Below are 25,435 nucleotides of genomic sequence, written 5' to 3'. Positions count from 1 at the left end.
TTCAAGGTGAGATGGGGAAAGTTTAAGGGAAATGTGCGTGGAAAGTTTTTTACGCAGAGGGTGGTGGGTGCCTGGAACGCTTTGCCAGCGGAGGTGGTAGAGGCGGGCACGATAGCACCATTTAAGGTGCATCTAGACAGATATATGAACGGGCGGGGAACAGAGGGAAGTAGATCCTTGGAAAATAGGTGACAGGTTTAGATAAAGGATCTGGATCGGCGCAGGCTGGGAGGGCCGAAGGGCCTGTTCCTGTTCTGTAATTTTTATTTGTTCTTCTTTGTTCTTTGTTCAGCTCCACTTTCCGACCCGAACACCATAACCCATAATCCCTTTATTCTTCAAAAAACTATCTACCTTTATCTTAAAAACATTTAATGAAGGAGCCTCAACTGCTTCACTGGGCAAGGAATTCCATAGATTCACAACCCTTTAAGTGAAGAAGTTCCTTCTAAGCTCAGTTCTAAATCTACTTCCCCTTATTTTGAGGCTATGCCCCCTAGTTCTGCTTTCACCCGCCAGTGGAAACAACCTGCCCGCATCTATCCTATCTATTCCCTTCATAATTTTATATGTTTCTATAAGATCCCCCCACATCCTTCAAAATTCCAGTGAGTACAGTCCCAGTCTACTCAACCTCTCCTCATAATCCAACCCCCTCAATTCTGGGATTAACCAAGTGAATCTCCTCTGCACACCCTCCAGCGCCAGTACGTCCTTTCTCAGGTAAGGAGGCCAAAACTGAACACAATACTCCAGGTGTGGCCTCACTAACACCTTATACAATTGCAGCATAACCTCCCTAGTCTTAAACTCCATCCCTCTAGCAATGCAGGACAAAACTCCGTTTGCCTTCTTAATCACCTGTTGCACCTGAAAACCAACTTTTTGCGACTCATGCACTAGGACACCCAGGTCCCTCTGCACAGTAGCGTGTTTTAATATTTTATCATTTGAAAAGAATCCCTTCTGCTGTTGGGAAATCATGTTGCAGCTGTATAAAACCTTGGTTAGGCCGCATTTGGAGTATTGCGTGTAGTTCTGGTCACCACATTATCAGAAGGATGGGGAAGCTTTGGAGAGAGTGCAAAGAAGGTTCACCAGGATGTTGCCTGGTCTCGAGGGTGTTGGCTATGAGGAGAGGTTGAATAAACTAGGATTGTTTTCACTGGAAAGACGGAGGCTGAGGGGAGACCTGATCGAGGTCTACAAAATTATGCGAGTCATAAACAGGGTGGATAATCAGAGGCTTTTTCCAAGTGTGGAAGTGTCAATTACAAGGGGGCACAGGTTCAGGGTGAGAGGGGGAAAGTTTAAGGGAGACGTGCGGGGTAGGTTTTTCACGCAGAGAGTGGTGGGTGTCTGGAACGCGCTGCCAGAGGATGTGGTGGAAGCAGCACATTAGCAACATTTAAAAGGCATCTGGATGGGTCCATGAATAGGGCGGAAATAGAGGGATTCGGACCGAGTAAGGGCAGAAGGTTTTTTTTTTAGTTAGGACATCATATTCGGCACAGGCTTGGAGAGCCGAAGGACCTGTTCCTGTGCTGTACCTTTCTTTGTGCTTTTTGACTGTGATTCGGCAGCCACAGTCATCATCAGACCTGCCTGTGAAAGATCAATTTTACTGTCTACCCTCCAGAACGTCCAGGTAACATGTCTTCAATCAGTGGCAGTGAATAATGAACTGCGCACAAAACTGGGTTAATAGTAGTTTTAAAATCTCCATAAATTGTCATTGAGCTGTCACGTTTTAATACAGGAACTATTGGTGTTGCCCAATCACTTGTAACAACTATTTAATGACTCCTGTTCGTACTAGTCCTTTTAGTTTTCTTCAACTTTAGGTCTGATGGCATCTGGTACAGTTCTAGCTTTGAGACAGGGCAACACGGTAGCACATGTGGATAGCACTGTGGCTTCACAGACCCAGGGTCCCAGGTTCGATTCCCCGCTGGGTGACTGTCTGTGCGGAGTCTGCACGTTCTCCCCGTGTCTGCGTGGGTTTCCTCCGGGTGCCCTGGTTTACTCCCACATCCAAAGATGTGCAGGTTAGGTGGATTGGCCATGATAAATTGCCCTTAGTGTCCAAAAAAGGTTAGGATGGGTTATTGTGTTACGGGGATAGGGTGGAAGTGAGGGCTTAAGTGGGTCGGTGCAGATCAATGGGCCAAATGGCCTCCTTCTACACTATGTTCTGTGAGACATTTGGGTTGCTGTCTGGCTTGATTGTTAAGTGTACTTCAACTCTAGTCATCTTCGAACACCTTCTCGTACTTCATCAGAAGTTGCTGCAAGTTGATCTTTGAATCAACTAGTTGATTGACTGCTTCCCAGTTAAGCTTCATCTTAGCCAACCATGTTCTGCCAAAGACATTTCCACTGACAACGCTAGGAGGCAACTTTGCCACCTATCCATTTGCTTCTACTTTCATTATAATGCATCTTTTTAATGGTATGTCCTTAGGATTACATTTACATAGAAAGTAGGAGGAGGCCATTCGGCCCTTCGAGCCTGCCCCGCCATTCATTATGATCATGGCTGATCATCAAGTTCAATACCCTGATCCTGCCTTCCCCTCAGATCCCTCGATCCCTTTAGCCCCAAGAGCTCTATCAAATTCCTACTTGAAATTACACGTTTTATCCTCAACTACTTTCTGTGGGAGTGGATTCCACAGATTCACCGCTCTCTGGTGAAGAAATTTCTCCTCACCTCAGTCCTAAAAGGTTTACCCCTTATCCTCAAACTATGACCCCTAGTTCTGGACTCCCCCACCATCGGGAACATTCTTTCCGAATCTACCCTGTCCAATCCTGTTAGAATTTTATAAGTTTCTATGAGATCCCCTCTCACCCTTCGAAACTCCAATCAATATAATCCTAACTGACTTAGTCTCTCCTCATACGACAGTCCCGCCATCCCAGGAATCAGTCTGGTAAACCCTCGCTGCTCTCCCTCCATAGCAAGAACATCCTTCCTCAGGTAAGGACACCAAAACTGCCCACAATACTCCAGGTGTGGCCTCACAATGCCCGATACAATTGCAGTAAAACATGTCTATTCCTATACTCACATCCTCTCGCTGTGAAGGCCAACACACCATGTGCCTTCTTTCCTGCCTCCGCTTACTTTCAGCGACTGATGCACGAGGACACCAAGATCTCGCTGAGTACCCACCTCTCTCAATTTAAACCTGTTCCAATAATAATCTGCATGCCTATTTTTGCTACTAAAGTGGATAACCTCACATTTATGCACATTATACTGCCTCTGCCGTGCGTGCTGTAGTTGAGGCTCGTAAAGGCAACTGCTTCAGCTTTTGATGACAAATTGTCTCGGGTATTTTAGTGACACAGTTGCGTACCCACTTCCATTTTAATTTCCTGACCTTTGAGTTCTGGATCTGCCCAGAAGGGGTGTTGGTCGCCCCACATTGACGAGACGCTTGGCTTTAGCTCCTGCGATAGTTTGGTTAAGTTTGCCACGATTTACCGGTCTCGCCGCGCCCAACTTGCCATTGCTTGTCGTAGATCCCCTTGAAGCCTCCTCGCAACTTCCATTCCCACCTAGTTTTGTGTCTTTGGCAAACTTGGCAACATTACAATAAAAACTGAATACTGTGGGATCTGGAAAGAAAAATAAAATGCTGGAAAATCTCAGCCGGCAGGTCTGGCAGTGTCTGTGGAGCAAAATAGAACTAATGCTGTCAGTTCGTATGACTGGAAATGTTATATTTGGTCACCACATCCAAATTATTGCTGTGGATTGTGAATAGTTGGCATCCACGCACAGATCTATGTGGTACCCCCCCCCCCCCCCCCAATAACAGCCTGCCAACCCATATCATCTCTTTATTTTCTGTCCATCAACCAGTCCTCGATCCATGTCAGTATATCACCCCAACCCCTGTGCTGTCAGTTTGGTTACTAACCTTTTCAAGGGCGGCACAGTGGTTAGCACTGCCAGGGTCCCAGGTTCAGTTCCGGCCTCGGGTCACTGTCTGTGTGGAGTTTGCATTTTCTCCCAGTGTGTGCGTGGGTTTCCTCCGGGTGCTCAGGTTTCCTCCCACAGTGCAAAGATGTGCAGGTTAGGTGGATTAGCCATGATAAATTGCCCTTAGTGTCCAAAAAGTTAGGTGGGGTTGTGGGGTTACAGGATATGACAGGGGAGTGGGCCTAGGTAGGGGGCTCTTTCACAGGGTGCAGACTCGATGGGCCGAATGGCCTCCTTCTGCACTGTAGGGATTCTGTGATTACTTTTGTTTGGCACCTTATTTAAAACCTTCTGAAAATTCAAATATTCACTGGTCTCCCTTTGCCTATTCTGCTAGTTTACATTTTCAAAAAACTCCCAAGAGCTTTGTAACACATGTCAGTAATCTATGTTCACTTTTTCGATCCGAGTTTATTTTCAAAGTGTTCAGTTATCACTTATTTTACAATAAATTTGAGCATTTTCCCTGCTATTTATATTATGCTAACCGGTCTAAAGGTTCCAGTTTTCTACCCTCTCCGCTCCCATCACCCCATTTCTTAAACATGGGTTTGCATTTAGATTCTAATAGATTCTGGCATTTTCTCCGTTACTGATGTCAGGCCAACAGCCAAGTGTTCCAGTTTTCCCTCTTCCTCCTCCCTGTGTGAGAAATAAGTGAGCGGTGTTTCTCACACCTGTACCAGGGAAAAGTGACGTGTATGTGTACTGTCTATGTGGTGCCTATATATAAAGTTAGATTTCAGCCTGTTCCTCATTCCTAACCATATTTTACCCGCTTGCTCAGACTCAGCCTTACAGGTGGTTATATTTTCATGTCAATTCTGACTCCTAGGTTCATCGTAGACCAAATTTACAGAAACTGCACAAATTGTGTGTGCGAGTGAGCAGTGGAAGTGTTTAATTGTCCACGGTGATGATCCACATCCCTGAGTGGGTGAAATCTTCATCTGCAGCTTGCTGTGATGACCAGTACGCCACTTGATCATGTCTGCAATCAGTGTCCTGTCTGTCCAGATGTGAAATGGATAAAGGCCCATCTTAACTGCCCTGTGTGGCTGGGACCATGATGGATTGAGTGCAAAGGAGCGGTGTCACCCATTTGGATATCTTTGCGTCAGGCTCTGTGGCCTGGATGGCTGTTGGTGACGAGCACTGACCATGGATAATGCCATCGACACTGATGTTTGACAGTATTTGGGAGCAGGACTCCCCCTGTGCCTGCGAGCTGCTTCTAGTAAATCTTACAAACCTGTCTGACAGTTGTCATCACAGCAAATATTGTTTGTTTATGTGTATTCCAGGATTACTTATTAATGAACTATTTATTCCAATAAATGTGAAGGAGTCAGCTGGATGTCTGATGGTTCATTTGGATCAACCTATTACACAGCCGTGTGGAGGCATATCGGGGCCGGGGGGTGCCAAGGAGGGCAGAGGGGGGCTAGTGCCATTTGCCAGCTACCTCATTCATTCTCCCACCTTGTCTGACATTTTAATTCTGCATCATGCTTCCACTTTTGATCTCAGCCGCCTGCAGTGTTTTGATGCAATTCAAGGACCAGGACCTTGGCCACCTGGACTCCACATTGAGTTCAGCAACTTCAGATCCTCTGCCCCCATTTTTCTTTTCTGGCTTTGGTCTCGTTTTTCTTTTTGAATGGAAGCTGTTCATGATTCTGCCAGTTACACTACACTTCTGTGGCACGGTGACACAGTGGTTAGCACTGCTGTCTCACAGCGCCGGGGACCCGGGGTAGCACAGTGGTTAACACTGCTGCCTCACAATGCCGGGGACCTGGGGTAGCACAGTGGTTAGCACTGCTGCCTCACAGCACCACAAAGGTTGGGTGGGATTACGGGGATGGGGTGGAGACGTGCGCTTAAGTTGGGGCTCTTTCAAGGGCCGTTGCAGACTCGATGGGCTGAATGGCCTCCTTCTGCACTGTAGATTCTATGATTCCAACACTCTCTTTTGTCGTTTACTCTCTCCTTCCTTCCACCTTATCGGAGATCTTCCCTTTATTCTTCTTCCACCCCCCTCACCCCATTCGCTAAACCCAATTACATTTCTAACTTTTCCAGTTCTGATGAAAGACTCGTTCCGTTTCTCTCCAAAGCTACTGCCAGACTTGCCGAGTATTTGCAGCATTTTCTGTTTTTCATCTTGGCTGGGTTTTGTAATCTGTCCTTTACTTGGCAGCAGCTGCTCTGATAGGTGGAGGCACAAGCACGATTGAGTAGACTGCCCTGTGCACAAGCACACACCATCATAACTCCATATTTGAATCTCTCCAGTTTTCAGCCCTGACACAGGATCAAAATAGCCCTGTTCAAACTCAATAAATGGTATCCTATGGGAGTGTGACAAAGGGAAACTCCCTCATTATTCTTGCTGTATTTGTAGACTTTGACATGGTTGATTATACCACCCACCCCCTCCTCCAACTGCTCTCCACCATTTTCCAACTGGGTGGGATTGCACTTACAACATGGGAATTAGGAGCAGCAGTCGGCAATCCAGCCCCTCGAGCCTGTCCCGCCATTCAATCAGATCCTGGCTGATCTCTTCCTGGTTTCAAATCTACTTCCCCACCTTTTTAAAAATTCCTTCATGGGACATGTGCATCGCAGGCTGGGCCAGCACTTATTGCCCTTGAGGGAGCAGTTACGAGTCAACAACATTGCTGTGGGTCTGGAGTCACATGTACGCTAGTTGTATCCATCTAAGATGGCCACCTGCAAAGGACCATGGGAATTATGGCCAACCCAGAACTCCGACAGATACAGAGCCTATGTGTATCTAAAACACAGGTAACCAGACCTGACCGAAACGCCCGCTTGTTTGCATTTCAATGGCCCATTTTCCCAGGACAATAGAACTCCAATCAAGAAACCGATACAGCCACAGACTGATCGGCGCCACTCCCTTTACTCAGGAAGCACAACTGCCAAGGACAATGACCGCTAAGGACCCGCCCAGCCACGAAGAAACCCACCCCTTTATTGGCCGAAATCGAAGACAGTGATCAGAGCCCTGTCGAACTATTGGGTCCAAGGTTAAGGACCGCCCCAAAGAGCACAAAATCCCAGAGGGATAAATGGGAGCACAGCCATGTGTTCTGTCTCTTTTGGATCCAGCCTGTGCCAACCCAATTGTAGCAGGAACAGCCAGCCAAGTTCAAGACCAACGATCGCTACCTGACGGCTGAGCCCAGCAGAGACAGAGCCACTTTCTTTGAACCAGCCAAGTGAAATCCAGATAAAGGCCTTATCCATTTGCACAGTGCCGGTCACCCTGAAGTTAAGTATAGGTTATTGTAGCTGATAGGTGTAGGTTAACTCGTAGTAGATATTGTGTTTGCATGTCGACATAACCCTTGTGTATGTAAATAAACCATCTTTTGAACTAACTGGTTGTGTGGTCACTTGATCAATATAAGGGAAGGCTTGTGGTTCACCAACATCATTAATATTAGCAACACTATTGGCGACGCTGTTGGGATCAAAACGAGCAACAGTCCAGGTAAGGACAGCAAACTTCCTTCTCTAAAGGACATTAGTGAACCAGGTGGGTGTTTACAACAATCGACAACGGTTTCAAGGTCACCATTAGACTTTTAATGCCAGAATTTTATTGAATTCAAATTTCACCATCTGCACTGGTGGGATTGGTACCTGGGTCCCTGGAGAGCATTACTCTGGGGCTCTGGTTTACCAGAGTGACAATACCACTACACCACTGCCTTCCTACCTGTTGCCCATATCCCTTTAAATCAATTTTTATCAGGAATATTTCCATCTCCTTCTTGAAACCATTTAATGATTCAGACTCCACCGCACTGTGGGGCAGCGAGTTCCACAAATTCACCCCCCTCTGCGAGAAGTAGTTCCTCCTCATCTCAGTTCTAAATCTACCGCCTCTCAATCTATATCTGTGACCCCTCATTCTAATTGTCCCACAAGGGGGAACATTTGGTCTACGTTTACTTTATCAATTCCTCTCCTACCTCGATCAGATCCCGTCTCATCCTTCTAAACTCCAGCGAGTATAAACCCAAACTGTTCAATCTCTCCTCAAACGTCAACCCCTCCATCCCCGGAATCAATCTGGTGAACCGCCTCTGAACTGCCTCCAATGCCACCACATCCTTCCTCAAATAAGGAGACCAAAACTGGACACAATACTCCAGATGTGGTCTCACCAACACCCTATACAATTGCAACACTTCTCTACTTTTATACTCCAGTCCTTTTGCAAAAACACTCATATTCCATTTGCCTTTTTAATTACAGGCTGTACCTGCGTAGACTTTCTGCGATTCATGAACACTTGACACTCAGATCCCTCTGCCAGACACATTTTGAATCTACTTTCCATTTAGATAATAATTTGCCTTTCTATTTTTTCTGTCAAAATGGATAACCTCACACTTATCGACATTAAACTCAATCTGCCAAACTTTGGCCCAATCTCCGAGCCGATCTATATCCGTCTGTAAAATCTTTATCTCCTCTTCACTGCCTGTTTTCCCGTCTATTTTATTAGTATCAGCCGCAAATTTTGCCATGTTTCTCTGTCCCTGCTCATTTATAGATTGTAAACAGTTGGGGTCCGAGGACTGACCCCTGCGGCACCCCGCTAGTTACCGTTCACCAGCCAGAGAAGGACCCATTTATCCCCACCCTCTGCTTTCTGTCAGTCAGCCAATCCTCAATCCAATCTAGTACTCTACCCCAATCCCCTGCGATCTCACTTTCTGGATCAGTCTTATGCAGCACCTTGTCAAATGCCTTCTGGAAGTCTAGATATACCACATCCACAGGTTCCCCATTATCCACCTTGCTGATTATGTCATCAAAGAACTCGAGCAAGTTTGTCAAGCGTGACTTACCCGTCATAAAACCATGCTGACAATGATGGATTGAGCTCTGTCTTTCCAAATGTTCAGTCATCTCCTCCTTAGTGATTGATTCCAGCAACTTCCCCACCACAGAGGTCAAGTTAACCGGTCGATAGTTTCCTATTTTTTGCCCCTCTCCCTTTTTGAACAGGGGAGTGGCATTAGCGTGTTTCCAATCCACCGGGACCTTTCCAGAATCCAGGGAATTCTGAAATATCATAACCAATGCATAGGCAGCAAGGTAGCACAGTGGTTAGCACTGTTGCTTCACAGCTCAGGTTTGATTCCCGGCTTGGGTCACTGTCTGTGCGGAGTCTGCACGTTCTCCCCGTGTCTGCGTGGGTTTCCTCCGGGAGCTCCGGTTTCCTCCCACAAGTCCTGAAAGACGTGCTGCTAGGTAATTTGGACATTGTGAATTCTCCCTCAGTGTACCCGAACAGGAGCCGGAATGTGGCGACTAGGGGCTTTTCACAATAACTTCGTTGCAGTGTTAATGTAAGCTTACTTGTGACAATAAAGATTATTATCCACTGTCTCTGCTGCACCTCCTTTAATACCCTAGGGTGCTGGCCATCAGGTCCCGGACTTATCTGCCTTTAATCCCATTGGTTTATTCAATACCGTCTCCTAAGTGATGGTTATTGCACCAAGTTCCTCTGCATTTATTAGAATTTTTGGAAAATTTTTATTATCTTCTACTGGGAAGACAGAGGCAAAATATTGGTTCAGTGCCTCTGCCATCTCTGTGTTCCCCATTATTACCTCACCAGTATCGTTCCCTAAAGGGCCAACATTTACTTTAGCTATTCTCTTCTTCCTGATATACTTATTGTAGGAGCGTTTTCAGAGACTGGGTATGGAGCTGGCTTTTATGTGGGGGATTTCTGTCATATTATTTCTGTCTGTCTTAGGATTGTGGTCAAGTTAGCGAGCCTAAATCCCATCATACATTGCGGCCATCATACATACTATCAGCAAGAGTTTAAATGCTTGTTGCAGCTATGTTCTAAGAATACATGTTTAATGGTTAATAATGATTACTGGGTATACTTTCTGTTTGTCTCAATCCTCAATAAACTAATCTATGTAGAACTATTCTAGTGTTATCCTAGTTATCCAGTTTTAAGGGGTCTCATCTCAGGACCGCCCCCTTCACTTACAGAAGCTTTTGGTAGAAGTGTTTATGTTTTCTGCTAGTTTCCTTTCATAGCTCATCTTCGCTCTTTTGATTTTATTTTAAGTAGCCTTTTACTGAACCTTAAATAATCACTTCTTTTTATTGTCACAAGTCGGCTTAACACTGCAATGAAGTTACTGTGAAAATCCGTTAGTCGCCACATTTAGGTACATAGAGGAAGAATTCAGAATGTCCAATTCACCTAACAAGCATGTCTTTCGGGAGTTGCGGGAGCAAACCGTAGCACCCAGAGGAAACTCACGCAGACACGAGGAGAATGTGCAGAGTTCTCCAATCCTCCAGTTTACCACTAGCTTTTGCAGTATGTTATGCCTTAGTTTTGCAGTAGTGTAAAGTGCACTTTCCTGGTGACAGGGAGATGGAGGTAAGTCCTGAACTTGAGCATTCTGCGTGAGTTCCTAGAATGTTGTGTAACAAGGATTGAGGTCAGTGATCGCTATTGCTTCTGGCAACACAGTCCACATCTTTAAATTCCATTTATTTTCATTGTTGCTCGTAACTTCTTTTATGCTTTCAAAATCAAACACAGCGTCTACCATTAGATGTGATGCTGCAATTGGGAAGGACTTGCTGAACAATCCAGAGTGTGCTAATAGGGGAGGGGGGGCCTAGCTACACACAGGACACCGCCTGGCTGGGGGTCAGTGACAGGCGGGGGGGGCCTAGCCCAATTGAATGGAAACAGCGAGTTGGTGTCAATGAATTTTATTAAGTCAGATGTGATGATCATCGGGATTGTAGAGTTCACTCATCAGCCGATAGATGTAGGAGGGAGCATTTCCCCCGATGTTAGATATGAACAAGGTAATGAGCTCGGGAGGAACATAATCGAACACAGGGCAGTGAGCGCTCACTTTGCAGAGAATCTCACCTGCAAGAAAGAAACAACAGTTAGACTGTCACTGGCATAGTGATTGGGTCATCGGTAAGAAGAGAGACAGGTACACACCTACACAGGGGGTCTGAGGTGGAGAGAGAGATTTGTGGACGACAAATTTGGGGGTGGTGCCGCTTTCGCAATGCTTCGCCCCCTGAAAAACGGCGTACTCGAGTACACCGCACGCCGTATCCACGGCCTCAGGCCATTGGCCGAAGCCCGCCCCGTGATGCTCCGCCCCCGACCGGCCGAGTTCCTGACGGCGTGGGACACGTGTGGTCTCACCCGCTGAGAGCGCAGCATGGCGGCTGCGGACTCAGTCCAGCGGCGCCATGGGGGAGAGCCGATACGCGGGCAGGGGGGGCTTTAGTCGGGGCTGGGGCACTGGGGGGTTGGGGGCGGTCCATGGCGTGCGCGCCGGCTGAAAGGGGGTGTGGGGGGGGGCGGTCCGTGGCGTGTGAGCCGGCTGAAGGGGGGCGGGGGGGGATTTTTATGGTCCGGGTCCGCGGGCTGCGTCTGCCATGTGCGGCGTCGGGCCAGGCAATGCTCCAGGCCGTACTGGCAGCGAGAGCTGGGAGCTCTACGCTGCCAGGCTGCTAACCCCCACCCCCCCGGACCAGGGAATCGGTGACCATTTTGCACCAGTTTTCCTGGCAAAAAACACCACCGTTTTCACGCCAGCGTATGGACTTAGTCTCCCAAACGGAGAATCCAGCCCCGTATCTCTGAGGAGCCGGCAAATGTACTTCCCACTGCAGAAAAAAATTCAAAGTGTGGGATTGTCCAATGAGAAACTTCCCAAGCCCCAAAACAATGAGGGTAAGTGTGGGGAAATCCGGGTATGGATCTAAACCAGAATGCCGGCTGGAAACACTCCCCAAAAACCCACCCAAAATGTCAGTCATTCTTTGGGTGAGTTATGCCCAAGACCTTAAGAGACTACAGAGAATTGTGAACACCACCCAGTCCATCAGGTGAACCCACGTCCCATCCACTGACTCTGTCTAAACCTCAAAGGATGAGAGTATCCAGGCTCAGTTTTGTCCAATAGGGAAAAACATGAAGATGAATATGGAACTCCCAGACACAGGTATGAAGAATTGTGATAACGCTTCAGCTATTTTGTTTACTCAGATTGAAGCCACGACAGTTTAGAACCATGCTGGTTATTTAGGCTTTGGTGCAGCTTCAGAAACTAGGAAAATTCCCAAAATTAATTGGGATAGTCAGAGTGTAAAAAGGTTTTGAGGGAACGGATTTCTGGACATTGTATGGGTCCTTCCTGTTCCTGGTCTGTCCCTTATTTACCCTTTCCTTTATTTTTACCGGTACATTTTTGATCCATGGATTATTTATGGACAATTGTCTTCAAGGCAGCCTGTGCCTTTAATTCAAACAGAAGGCAGTGGTGGCCTGTACCTTTAATTCAAACGGAAGATTCCAGAAGGCTGTGCTGTTTTAGACTGACGATTGCAGACTGGTCAGTGTCAGTGATGACTCAGTTTGATTGATTTGGCTGTTGGCCAATGAATGAGCCCAAAAGGCTGTTTCTGCCCGGTAACTATTCCCAGGTTCCACTTTGCTTTCACTTTTGATTCTGCCGCCTGGATGTGGGAATGTGTGTGACTCTCTCCAAAAATATCCCACTAATCCGCTCCATAAGGCCACTGTGGGGGCTGACTCTCTCGCCAGCAAGAGGCCTGAAGTCAAACCAGGAGCTGAAATCAGGGTTTGATGTGAAATTAAGTGTCTGTGCAGAAAGATAAAGATCTGACTGCGAACATCGGGCCCAGTTTGATAAGTAATAAAGTGTCTGCGCAGAAAGCTGCTGCCCGTGAGTGCTGCGTTCTCTAACCTGCAGGGACCCTGCTGCCCGTGAGTGCTGCGTTCTCTAACCTGCAGGGACCCTGCTGCCCGTGAGTGCTGCGTTCTCTAACCTGCAGGGACCCTGCTGCCCGTGAGTGCTGCGTTCTCTAACCTGCAGGGACTCTGGGTGAATGACTCTGCCAGGACCATTACCAGCTGCAAACCAGAGACTTTGGTCAACCAGCACACTCTGGGAAAGTGTGCTAACGGTCACCATCCGAAGCAAAGACTATCTTTTGACCGTTGTCCTAATTTTTCACCCCCCCCCCCCCACGGGTTTGTCTGTCTTGTGTGTGTGGGTAGAGGGTGGGTGGTTAAGGTGGGTCTCAGGGACTGGTCTATCTTTGATCAGTTGTATTAACTGCAGATTTCATTACAGTTCTCGTTATAAATAAACAGTAATTGTGTTTACATTTACAAATCCGGTGATTGTAATTATTGGCAGCCAAGGGCCAAAGACGTTGGTATTTTTATAAGAATTGGTGGTTAGAGGGAGCTTTACTCTGTATCTAACCCTGTGCTGTACCTGTCCTGGGAGTGTTTGATGGGGGCAGTGTAGAGGGAGCTTTACTCCGTATCTAACCCCGAGCTGTACCTGTCCTGGGAGTGTTTGATGGGGACAGTGTAGAGAGAGCTTTACTCTGTATCTAACCCCGAGCTGTACCTGTCCTGGGAGTGTTTGATGGGGGCAGTGTAGAGGGAGCTTTACTCTGTATCTAACCCCGTGCTGTACCTGTCCTGGGAGTGTTTGATGGGGACAGTGTAGAGGGAGCTTTACTTTGTATCTAACCCCGTGCTGTACCTGTCCTGGGAGTGTTTGATGGGGACAGTGTAGAGGGAGTTTTACTCTGTACCTAACCCCGTGCTGTACCTGTCCTGGGAGTGTTTGATGGGGACAGTGTAGAGGGAGCTTTACTCTGTATCAAACCCCGTGCTGTACCTGTCCTGGGAGTGTTTGATGGGGATAGTGCAGAGGGAGCTTTACTCTGTATCTAACCCCGTGCTGTACCTGTCCTGGGAGTGTTTGATGGGGACAGTGTAGAGGGAGCTTTACTTTGTATCTAACCCCATGCTGTACCTGTCCTGGGAGTGTTTGATGGGGAGAGTGTAGAGGGAGCTTTACTCTGTATCTAACCCCTTGCTGCACCTGTCCTGGGAGTGTTTGATGGGGGTAGTGTGGAGGGAGCTTTACTCTGTATCTAACCCCGTGCTGTACCTGTCCTGGGAATATTTGATGGGGACAGTGTAGAGGGAGCTTTACTCTGTATCTAACCCCGTGCTGTACCTGTCCTGGGAGTGTTTGATGGGGACAGTGTAGAGCGAGCTTTACTCTGTATCTAACCCCGTGCTGTACCTGTCCTGGGAGTGTTTGATGGGGACAGTGTAGAGGGAGCTTTACTCTGTATCTAAACCCGTGCTGTACCTGTCCTGGGAGTGTTTGATGGGGACAGTGTAGAGGGAGCTTTACTCTGTATCTAACCCCGTGCTGTACCTGTCCTGGGAGTGTTTGATGGGGACAGTGTAGCGGGAGCTTTACTCTGTATCTAACCCTGTGCTGTACCTGTCCTGGGAGTATTTGATGGGGACAGTGTAGAGGGAGCTTTACTTTGTATCTAACCCCGCGCTGTACCTGTCCTGGGAGTGTTTGATGGGGACAGTGTAGAGGGAGCTTTACTCTTTATCTAACCCCGTGCTGTACCGGTCCGTGGAGTGTTTGATGGGGACAGTGTAGAGGGAGCTTTACTCTGTATCCAACCCCGTGCTGTACCTGTCCTGGGAGTGTTTGATGGGGACAGTGTAGAGGGAGCTTTACTCTGTATCTAACCCCGTGCTGTACCTGTCCTGGGAGTGTTTGATGGGGACAGTGTAGTGGGAACTTTACTCTGTACCTAACCCCGTGCTGTACCTGTCCTGGGAGTGTTTGATTGGGACAGTGTAGAGGGAGCTTTACTCTGTATCTAACCCCGTGCTGTACCTGTCCTGGGAGTGTTTGATGGGGACAGTGTAGAGGGAGCTTTACTCTGTATCTAACCCCGTGCTGTACCTGTCCTGGGAGTGTTTGATGGGGACAGTGTAGAGGAAGCTTTACTTTGTATCCAACCCCGTGCTGTACCTGTCCTGGGAGTGTTTGATGGGGACAGTGTAGAGGGAGCTTTACTTTGTATCTAACCCCGCGCTGTACCTGTCCTGGGAGTGTTTGATGGGGACAGTGTAGAGGGAGCTTTACTCTGTATCTAACCCCGTGCTGTACCTGTCCTGGGAGTGTTTGATGGGGACAGTGTAGAGGGAGCTTTACTCTGTATCTAACCCCGTGCTGTACCTGTCCTGGGAGTGTTTGATGGGGACAGTGTAGAGGGAGCTTTACTCTGTATCTAACCCCGTGCTGTACCTGTCCTGGGAGTGTTTGATGGGGACAGTGTAGAGGGAGCTTTACTCTGTATCTAACCCTGTGCTGTACCTATCCTGGGAGTGTTTGATGGGGACAGTGTAGAGGGAGCTTTGTTCTGTATCTAACCCCGTGCTGTACCTGTCCTGGGAGTGTTTGATGGGGACAGTGTCGAGGGAGCTTTACTCTGTATCTAACCCTGTGCTGTACCTGTCCTGGGAGTGTTTGATGGGGACAGTGTCGAGGGAGCTTTACTCTGTATCTAACCCCGTGCTGTACCTATCCTGGGAGTATTTGATGGGGACAGTGTAGAGGGAGCTTTACTTTGTATCTAACCCCGCGCTGTACCTGTCCTGGGAGTGTTTGATGGGGACAGTGTAGAGGGAGCTTTACTCTGTATCTAACCCCGTGCTGTACCTGTCCGTGGAGTGTTTGATGGGGACAGTGTCGAGGGAGCTTTACTCTGTATCTAACCCCGTGCTGTACCTGTCCTGGGAGTGTTTGATGGGGACAGTGTCGAGGGAGCTTTACTCTGTATCTAACCCCGTGCTGTACCTGTCCTGGGAGTATTTGATGGGGACAGTGTAGAGGGAGCTTTACTTTGTATCTAACCCCGCGCTGTACCTGTCCTGGGAGTGTTTGATGGGGACAGTGTAGAGGGAGCTTTACTCTGTATCTAACCCCGTGCTGTACCGGTCCGTGGAGTGTTTGATGGGGACAGTGTAGAGGGAGCTTTACTCTGTATCCAACCCCGTGCTGTACCTGTCCTGGGAGTGTTTGATGGGGACAGTGTAGAGGGAGCTTTACTCTGTATCTAACCCCGTGCTGTACCTGTCCTGGGAGTGTTTGATGGGGACAGTGTAGTGGGAGCTTTACTCTGTACCTAACCCCGTGCTGTACCTGTCCTGGGAGTGTTTGATGCGGACAGTGTAGAGGAAGCTTTACTTTGTATCCAACCCCGTGCTGTACCTGGCCTGGCAGTGTTTGATGGGGACAGTGTAGAGGGAGCTTTACTCTGTATCTAACCCCGTGCTGTACCTGTCCTGGGAGTGTTTGATGGGGACAGTGTAGAGGGAGCTTTACTCTGTATCTAACCCCGTGCTGTACCTGTCCTGGGAGTGTTTGATGGGGACAGTGTAGAGGGAGCTTTACTCTGTATCTAACCCTGTGCTGTACCTATCCTGGGAGTGTTTGATGGGGACAGTGTAGAGGGAGCTTTGTTCTGTATCTAACCCCGTGCTGTACCTGTCCTGGGAGTGTTTGATGGGGACAGTGTCGAGGGAGCTTTACTCTGTATCTAACCCTGTGCTGTACCTGTCCTGGGAGTGTTTGATGGGGACAGTGTCGAGGGAGCTTTACTCTGTATCTAACCCCGTGCTGTACCTATCCTGGGAGTATTTGATGGGGACAGTGTAGAGGGAGCTTTACTTTGTATCTAACCCCGCGCTGTACCTGTCCTGGGAGTGTTTGATGGGGACAGTGTAGAGGGAGCTTTACTCTGTATCTAACCCCGTGCTGTACCTGTCCGTGGAGTGTTTGATGGGGACAGTGTAGTGGGAGCTTTACTCTGTATCCAACCCCGTGCTGTACCTGTCCTGGGAGTGTTTGATGGGGACAGTGTAGAGGGAGCTTTACTCTGTATCTAACCCCGTGCTGTACCTGTCCTGGGAGTGTTTGATGGGGACAGTGTAGTGGGAGCTTTACTCTGTACCTAACCCCGCGCTGTACCTGTCCTGGGAGTGTTTGATGGGGACAGTGTAGAGGGAGCTTTACTCTGTATCTAACCCTGTGCTGTACCTGTCCTGGGAGTGTTTGATGGGGACAGTGTCGAGGGAGCTTTACTCTGTATCTAACCCCGTGCTGTACCTGTCCTGGGAGTATTTGATGGGGACAGTGTAGAGGGAGCTTTACTTTGTATCTAACCCCGCGCTGTACCTGTCCTGGGAGTGTTTGATGGGGACAGTGTAGAGTGAGCTTTACTCTGTATCTAACCCCGTGCTGTACCGGTCCGTGGAGTGTTTGATGGGGACAGTGTAGAGGGAGCTTTACTCTGTATCCAACCCCGTGCTGTACCTGTCCTGGGAGTGTTTGATGGGGACAGTGTAGAGGGAGCTTTACTCTGTATCTAACCCCGTGCTGTACCTGTCCTGGGAGTGTTTGATGGGGACAGTGTAGTGGGAACTTTACTCTGTACCTAACCCCGTGCTGTACCTGTCCTGGGAGTGTTTGATTGGGACAGTGTAGAGGGAGCTTTACTCTGTATCTAACCCCGTGCTGTACCTGTCCTGGGAGTGTTTGATGGGGACAGTGTAGAGGGAGCTTTACTCTGTATCTAACCCCGTGCTGTACCTGTCCTGGGAGTGTTTGATGGGGACAGTGTAGAGGGAGCTTTACTTTGTATCTAACCCCGCGCTGTACCTGTCCTGGGAGTGTTTGATGGGGACAGTGTAGAGGGAGCTTTACTCTGTATCTAACCCCGTGCTGTACCTGTCCTGGGAGTGTTTGATGGGGACAGTGTAGAGGGAGCTTTACTCTGTATCTAACCCCGTGCTGTACCTGTCCTGGGAGTGTTTGATGGGGACAGTGTAGAGGGAGCTTTACTCTGTATCTAACCCTGTGCTGTACCTATCCTGGGAGTGTTTGATGGGGACAGTGTAGAGGGAGCTTTGTTCTGTATCTAACCCCGTGCTGTACCTGTCCTGGGAGTGTTTGATGGGGACAGTGTCGAGGGAGCTTTACTCTGTATCTAACCCCGTGCTGTACCGGTCCGTGGAGTGTTTGATGGGGACAGTGTAGCGAGAGCTTTACTCTGTATCTAACCCCGTGCTGTACCTGTCCTGGGAGTGTTTGATGGGGACAGTGCAGAGGGAGCTTTACTTTGTATCTAACCCCGCGCTGTACCTGTCCTGGGAGTGTTTGATGGGGACAGTGTCGAGGGAGCTTTACTCTGTATCTAACCCCGTGCTGTACCTGTCCTGGGAGTGTTTGATGGGGACAGTGTCGAGGGAGCTTTACTCTGTATCTAACCCCGTGCTGTACCTGTCCTGGAAGTGTTTGATGGGGACAGTGTCGAGGGAGCTTTACTCTGTATCTAACCCCGTGCTGTACCTGTCCTGGGAGTATTTGATGGGGACAGTGTAGAGGGAGCTTTACTTTGTATCTAACCCCGCGCTGTACCTGTCCTGGGAGTGTTTGATGGGGACAGTGTAGAGGGAGCTTTACTCTGTATCTAACCCCGTGCTGTACCGGTCCGTGGAGTGTTTGATGGGGACAGTGTAGAGGGAGCTTTACTCTGTATCCAACCCCGTGCTGTACCTGTCCTGGGAGTGTTTGATGGGGACAGTGTAGAGGGAGCTTTACTCTGTATCTAACCCCGTGCTGTACCTGTCCTGGGAGTGTTTGATGGGGACAGTGTAGTGGGAGCTTTACTCTGTACCTAACCCCGTGCTGTACCTGTCCTGGGAGTGTTTGATTGGGACAGTGTAGAGGGAGCTTTACTCTGTATCTAACCCCGTGCTGTACCTGTCCTGGGAGTGTTGGATGGGGACAGTGTAGAGGGAGCTTTACTCTGTACCTAACCCCGTGCTGTACCTGTCCTGGGAGTGTTTGATGGGGACAGTGTAGAGGGAGCTTTACTTTGTATCTAACCCCGCGCTGTACCTGTCCTGGGAGTGTTTGATGGGGACAGTGTAGAGGGAGCTTTACTCTGTATCTAACCCCGTGCTGTACCTGTCCTGGGAGTGTTTGATGGGGACAGTGTAGAGGGAGCTTTACTCTGTATCTAACCCCGTGCTGTACCTGTCCTGGGAGTGTTTGATGGGGACAGTGTAGAGGGAGCTTTACTCTGTATCTAACCCCGTGCTGTACCTGTCCTGGGAGTGTTTGATGGGGACAGTGTAGAGGGAGCTTTACTCTGTATCTAACCCTGTGCTGTACCTATCCTGGGAGTGTTTGATGGGGACAGTGTAGAGGGAGCTTTGTTCTGTATCTAACCCCGTGCTGTACCTGTCCTGGGAGTGTTTGATGGGGACAGTGTCGAGGGAGCTTTACTCTGTATCTAACCCTGTGCTGTACCTGTCCTGGGAGTGTTTGATGGGGACAGTGTCGAGGGAGCTTTACTCTGTATCTAACCCCGTGCTGTACCTATCCTGGGAGTATTTGATGGGGACAGTGTAGAGGGAGCTTTACTTTGTATCTAACCCCGCGCTGTACCTGTCCTGGGAGTGTTTGATGGGGACAGTGTAGAGGGAGCTTTACTCTGTATCTAACCCCGTGCTGTACCTGTCCGTGGAGTGTTTGATGGGGACAGTGTAGTGGGAGCTTTACTCTGTATCCAACCCCGTGCTGTACCTGTCCTGGGAGTGTTTGATGGGGACAGTGTAGAGGGAGCTTTACTCTGTATCTAACCCCGTGCTGTACCTGTCCGTGGAGTGTTTGATGGGGACAGTGTAGAGGGAGCTTTACTCTGTATCCAGCCCCGTGCTGTACCTGTCCTGGGAGTGTTTTATGGGGGTAGTGTGGAGGGAGCTTTACTCTGTATCTAACCCCGTGATGTACCTGTCCTGGGAATATTTGATGGGGACAGTGTAGAGGGAGCTTTACTCTGTATCTAACCCCGTGCTGTACCTGTCCTGGGAGTGTTTGATGGGGACAGTGTAGAGCGAGCTTTACTCTGTATCTAACCCCGTGCTGTACCTGTCCTGGGAGTATTTGATGGGGATAGTGTAGAGGGAGCTTTACTCTGTATCTAACCCCGTGCTGTACCTGTCCTGGGAGTGTTTGATGGAGACAGTGTAGAGGGAGCTTTACTCTGTATCTAACCCCGTGCTGTACCTGTCCTGGGAGTGTTTGATGGAGACAGTGTAGAGGGAGCTTTACTCTGTATCTAACCCCGTGCTGTACCTGTCCTGGGAGTGTTTGATGGGGACAGTGTAGAGGGAGCTTTACTCTGTATCTAACCCCGTGCTGTACCTGTCCTGGGAGTGTTTGATGGGGACAGTGTAGAGGAAGATGTACTCTGTATCTAACCCCGTGCTGTACCTGTCCTGGGTGTGTTTGATGGGGACAGTGTAGAGGGAGCTTTACTTTGTATCTAACCCCGCGCTGTACCTGTCCTGGGAGTGTTTGATGGGGACAGTGTAGAGGGAGCTTTACTCTGTATCTAACCCCGTGCTGTACCTGTCCTGGGAGTGTTTGATGGGGACAGTGTAGAGGGAGCTTTACTCTGTATCTAACCCCGTGCTGTACCTGTCCTGGGAGTGTTTGATGGGGACAGTGTAGAGGGAGCTTTACTCTGTATCTAACCCCGTGCTGTACCTGTCCTGGGAGTGTTTGATGGGGACAGTGTAGAGGGAGCTTTACTCTGTATCTAACCCTGTGCTGTACCTATCCTGGGAGTGTTTGATGGGGACAGTGTAGAGGGAGCTTTGTTCTGTATCTAACCCCGTGCTGTACCTGTCCTGGGAGTGTTTGATGAGGACAGTGTCGAGGGAGCTTTACTCTGTATCTAACCCTGTGCTGTACCTGTCCTGGGAGTGTTTGATGGGGACAGTGTCGAGGGAGCTTTACTCTGTATCTAACCCCGTGCTGTACCTATCCTGGGAGTATTTGATGGGGACAGTGTAGAGGGAGCTTTACTTTGTATCTAACCCCGCGCTGTACCTGTCCTGGGAGTGTTTGATGGGGACAGTGTAGAGGGAGCTTTACTCTGTATCTAACCCCGTGCTGTACCTGTCCGTGGAGTGTTTGATGGGGACAGTGTAGTGGGAGCTTTAGTCTGTATCCAACCCCGTGCTGTACCTGTCCTGGGAGTGTTTGATGGGGACAGTGTAGAGGGAGCTTTACTCTGTATCTAACCCCGTGCTGTACCTGTCCGTGGAGTGTTTGATGGGGACAGTGTAGAGGGAGCTTTACTCTGTATCCAGCCCCGTGCTGTACCTGTCCTGGGAGTGTTTGATGGGGGTAGTGTGGAGGGAGCTTTACTCTGTATCTAACCCCGTGATGTACCTGTCCTGGGAATATTTGATGGGGACAGTGTAGAGGGAGCTTTACTCTGTATCTAACCCCGTGCTGTACCTGTCCTGGGAGTGTTTGATGGGGACAGTGTAGAGCGAGCTTTACTCTGTATCTAACCCCGTGCTGTACCTGTCCTGGGAGTATTTGATGGGGATAGTGTAGAGGGAGCTTTACTCTGTATCTAACCCCGTGCTGTACCTGTCCTGGGAGTGTTTGATGGAGACAGTGTAGAGGGAGCTTTACTCTGTATCTAACCCCGTGCTGTACCTGTCCTGGGAGTGTTTGATGGAGACAGTGTAGAGGGAGCTTTACTCTGTATCTAACCCCGTGCTGTACCTGTCCTGGGAGTGTTTGATGGGGACAGTGTAGAGGGAGCTTTACTCTGTATCTAACCCCGTGCTGTACCTGTCCTGGGAGTGTTTGATGGGGACAGTGTAGAGGAAGATGTACTCTGTATCTAACCCCGTGCTGTACCTGTCCTGGGTGTGTTTGATGGGGACAGTGTAGAGGGAGCTTTACTCTGTATCCAACCCCGTGCTGTACCTGTCCTGGGAGTGTTTGATGGGGACAGTGTCGAGGGAGCTTTACTCTGTATCTAACCCCGTGCTGTACCTGTCCTGGGTGTGTTTGATGGGGACAGTGTAGAGGGAGCTTTACTCTGTATCCAACCCCGTGCTGTACCTGTCCGGGGAGTGTTTGATGGGGACAGTGTAGAGGGAGCTTTACTCTGTATCTAACCCCGTGCTGTACCTGTCCTGGGAGTGTTTGATGGGAACAGTGTAGAGGGAGCTTTACTCTGTATCTAACCCCGTGCTGTACCGGTCCGTGGAGTGTTTGATGGGGGTAGTGTGGAGGGAGCTTTACTCTGTATCTAACCCCGTGCTGTACCTGTCCTGGGAATATTTGATGGGGACAGTGTAGAGGGAGCTTTACTCTGTATCTAACCCCGTGCTGTACCTGTCCTGGGAGTGTTTGATGGGGACAGTGTAGAGCCAGCTTTACTCTGTATCTAACCCCGTGCTGTACCTGTCCTGGGAGTATTTGATGGGGATAGTGTAGAGGGAGCTTTACTCTGTATCTAACCCCGTGCTGTACCTGTCCTGGGAGTGTTTGATGGAGACAGTGTAGAGGGAGCTTTACTCTGTATCTAACCCCGTGCTGTACCTGTCCTGGGAGTGTTTGATGGAGACAGTGTAGAGGGAGCTTTACTCGGTATCTAACCCCGTGCTGTACCTGTCCTGGGAGTGTTTGATGGGGACAGTGTAGAGGGAGCTTTACTCTGTATCTAACCCCGTGCTGTACCTGTCCTGGGAGTGTTTGATGGGGACAGTGTAGAGGAAGCTTTACTCTGTATCTAACCCCGTGCTGTACCTGTCCTGGGTGTGTTTGATGGGGACAGTGTAGAGGGAGCTTTACTCTGTATCCAACCCCGTGCTGTACCTGTCCTGGGAGTGTTTGATGGGGACAGTGTCGAGGGAGCTTTAGTCTGTATCTAACCCCGTGCTGTACCTGTCCTGGGAGTGTTTGATGGGGACAGTGTAGAGCGAGCTTTACTCTGTATCTAACCCCGTGCTGTACCTGTCCTGGGAGTGTTTGATGGGGATAGTGTAGAGCGAGCTTTACTCTGTATCTAACCCCGTGCTGTACCTGTCCTGGGAGTGTTTGATGGAGACAGTGTAGAGGGAGCTTTACTCTGTATCTAACTCCGTGCTGTACCTGTCCTGGGAGTGTTTGATGGAGACAGTGTAGAGGGAGCTTTACTCTGTATCTAACCCCGTGCTGTACCTGTCCTGGGAGTGTTTGATGGGGACAGTGTAGAGGAAGCTTTACTCTGTATCTAACCCCGTGCTGTACCTGTCCTGGGTGTGTTTGATGGGGACAGTGTAGAGGGAGCTTTACTTTGTATCCAACCCCGTGCTGTACCTGGCCTGGCAGTGTTTGATAGGGACAGTGTAGAGGGAGCTTTACTCTGTATCTAACCCCGTGCTGTACCTGTCCTGGGAGTGTTTGATGGGGACAGTGTAGAGGGAGCTTTACTCTGTATCTAATCCCGTGCTGTACCTGTCCAGGGAGTGTTTGATGGGGACAGTGTAGAGGGAGCTTTACTCTGTATCTAACCCCGTGCTGTACCTGTCCTGGGAGTATTTGATGGGGACAGTGTAGAGGGAGCTTTACTTTGTATCTAACCCCGCGCTGTACCTGTCCTGGGAGTGTTTGATGGGGACAGTGTAGAGGGAGCTTTACTCTGTATCTAACCCCGTGCTGTACCGGTCCGTGGAGTGTTTGATGGGGACAGTGTAGCGGGAGCTTTACTCTGTATCTAACCCCGTGCTGTACCTGTCCTGGGAGTGTTTGATGGGGACAGTGCAGAGGGAGCTTTACTTTGTATCTAACCCCACGCTGTACCTGTCCTGGGATTGTTTGATGGGGACAGTGTCGAGGGAGCTTTACTCTGTATCTAACCCCGTGCTGTACCTGTCCTGGGAGTGTTTGATGGGGACAGTGTCGAGGGAGCTTTACTCTGTATCTAACCCCGTGCTGTACCTGTCCTGGGAGTGTTTGATGGGGACAGTGTCGAGGGAGCTTTACTCTGTATCTAACCCCGTGCTGTACCTGTCCTGGGAGTATTTGATGGGGACCGTGTAGAGGGAGCTTTACTTTGTATCTAACCCCGCTGTACCTGTCCTGGGAGTGTTTGATGGGGACAGTGTAGAGGGAGCTTTACTCTGTATCTAACCCCGTGCTGTACCGGTCCGTGGAGTGTTTGATGGGGACAGTGTAGAGGGAATGTTACTCTGTATCCAACCCCGTGCTGTACCTGTCCTGGGAGTGTTTGATGGGGACATTGTAGAGGGAGCTTTACTCTGTATCTAACCCCGTGCTGTACCTGTCCTGGGAGTGTTTGATGGGGACAGTGTAGTGGGAGCTTTACTCTGTACCTAACCCCGTGCTGTACCTGTCCTGGGAGTGTTTGATTGGGACAGTGTAGAGGGAGCTTTACTCTGTATCTAACCCCGTGCTGTACCTGTCCGTGGAGTGTTTGATGGGGACAGTGTAGAGGGAGCTTTACTCTGTATCCAACCCCGTGCTGTACCTGTCCTGGGAGTGTTTGATGGGGGTAGTGTGGAGGGAGCTTTACTCTGTATCTAACCCCGTGCTGTACCTGTCCTGGGTGTGTTTGATGGGGACAGTGTAGAGGGAGCTTTACTCTGTATCCAACCCCGTGCTGTACCTGTCCGGGGAGTGTTTGATGGGGACAGTGTAGAGGGAGCTTTACTCTGTATCTAACCCCGTGCTGTACCTGTCCTGGGAGTGTTTGATGGGAACAGTGTAGAGGGAGCTTTACTCTGTATCTAACCCCGTGCTGTACCGGTCCGTGGAGTGTTTGATGGGGGTAGTGTGGAGGGAGCTTTACTCTGTATCTAACCCCGTGCTGTACCTGTCCTGGGAATATTTGATGGGGACAGTGTAGAGGGAGCTTTACTCTGTATCTAACCCCGTGCTGTACCTGTCCTGGGAGTGTTTGATGGGGACAGTGTAGAGCGAGCTTTACTCTGTATCTAACCCCGTGCTGTACCTGTCCTGGGAGTATTTGATGGGGATAGTGTAGAGGGAGCTTTACTCTGTATCTAACCCCGTGCTGTACCTGTCCTGGGAGTGTTTGATGGAGACAGTGTAGAGGGAGCTTTACTCTGTATCTAACCCCGTGCTGTACCTGTCCTGGGAGTGTTTGATGGAGACAGTGTAGAGGGAGCTTTACTCGGTATCTAACCCCGTGCTGTACCTGTCCTGGGAGTGTTTGATGGGGACAGTGTAGAGGGAGCTTTACTCTGTATCTAACCCCGTGCTGTACCTGTCCAGGGAGTGTTTGATGGGGACAGTGTAGAGGGAGCTTTACTCTGTATCTAACCCCGTGCTGTACCTGTCCTGGGAGTGTTTGATGGGGACAGTGTCGAGGGAGCTTTACTCTGTATCTAACCCCGTGCTGTACCTGTCCTGGAAGTGTTTGATGGGGACAGTGTCGAGGGAGCTTTACTCTGTATCTAACCCCGTGCTGTACCTGTCCTGGGAGTATTTGATGGGGACAGTGTAGAGGGAGCTTTACTTTGTATCTAACCCCGCGCTGTACCTGTCCTGGGAGTGTTTGATGGGGACAGTGTAGAGGGAGCTTTACTCTGTATCTAACCCCGTGCTG

The 25,435-nt window shown here is 49.4% G+C and overlaps 2 protein-coding genes across 3 annotated transcripts in view; one reads left to right on the top strand and one right to left on the bottom strand.

Annotated features, from left to right (window-relative positions):
• The window catches only part of mlh3 (mutL homolog 3 (E. coli)), a 101,507-nt gene extending 96,162 nt beyond the window's left edge, over positions 1-5,345 (top strand). Inside the window, exon 13 of the mRNA XM_072494574.1 lies at positions 4,830-5,345. Coding sequence (XP_072350675.1) covers positions 4,830-4,898 — 69 coding nt within the window. The 3' untranslated portion in view covers positions 4,899-5,345. The remainder of the gene's footprint in view (positions 1-4,829) is intronic.
• Positions 5,346-10,553: 5,208 nt separating this feature from the next.
• LOC140406520 (translation initiation factor eIF2B subunit beta-like) overlaps positions 10,554-25,435 on the bottom strand; it is a 92,505-nt gene continuing 77,623 nt past the window's right edge. For both annotated transcript variants that reach the window (XM_072494527.1, XM_072494533.1), the window contains one exon: positions 10,554-10,967. In XM_072494527.1, the coding sequence (XP_072350628.1) occupies positions 10,810-10,967 (158 nt within the window). In that variant the 3' untranslated portion in view covers positions 10,554-10,809. The remainder of the gene's footprint in view (positions 10,968-25,435) is intronic.

The sequence above is a fragment of the Scyliorhinus torazame genome, chromosome 2 (assembly GCF_047496885.1).
Source record: "Scyliorhinus torazame isolate Kashiwa2021f chromosome 2, sScyTor2.1, whole genome shotgun sequence".
NCBI classification, from domain to species: domain Eukaryota; kingdom Metazoa; phylum Chordata; class Chondrichthyes; order Carcharhiniformes; family Scyliorhinidae; genus Scyliorhinus; species Scyliorhinus torazame.
Note: the sequence above shows the minus strand (reverse complement) of the source record. Positions and strands in the feature narration are given on the sequence as shown.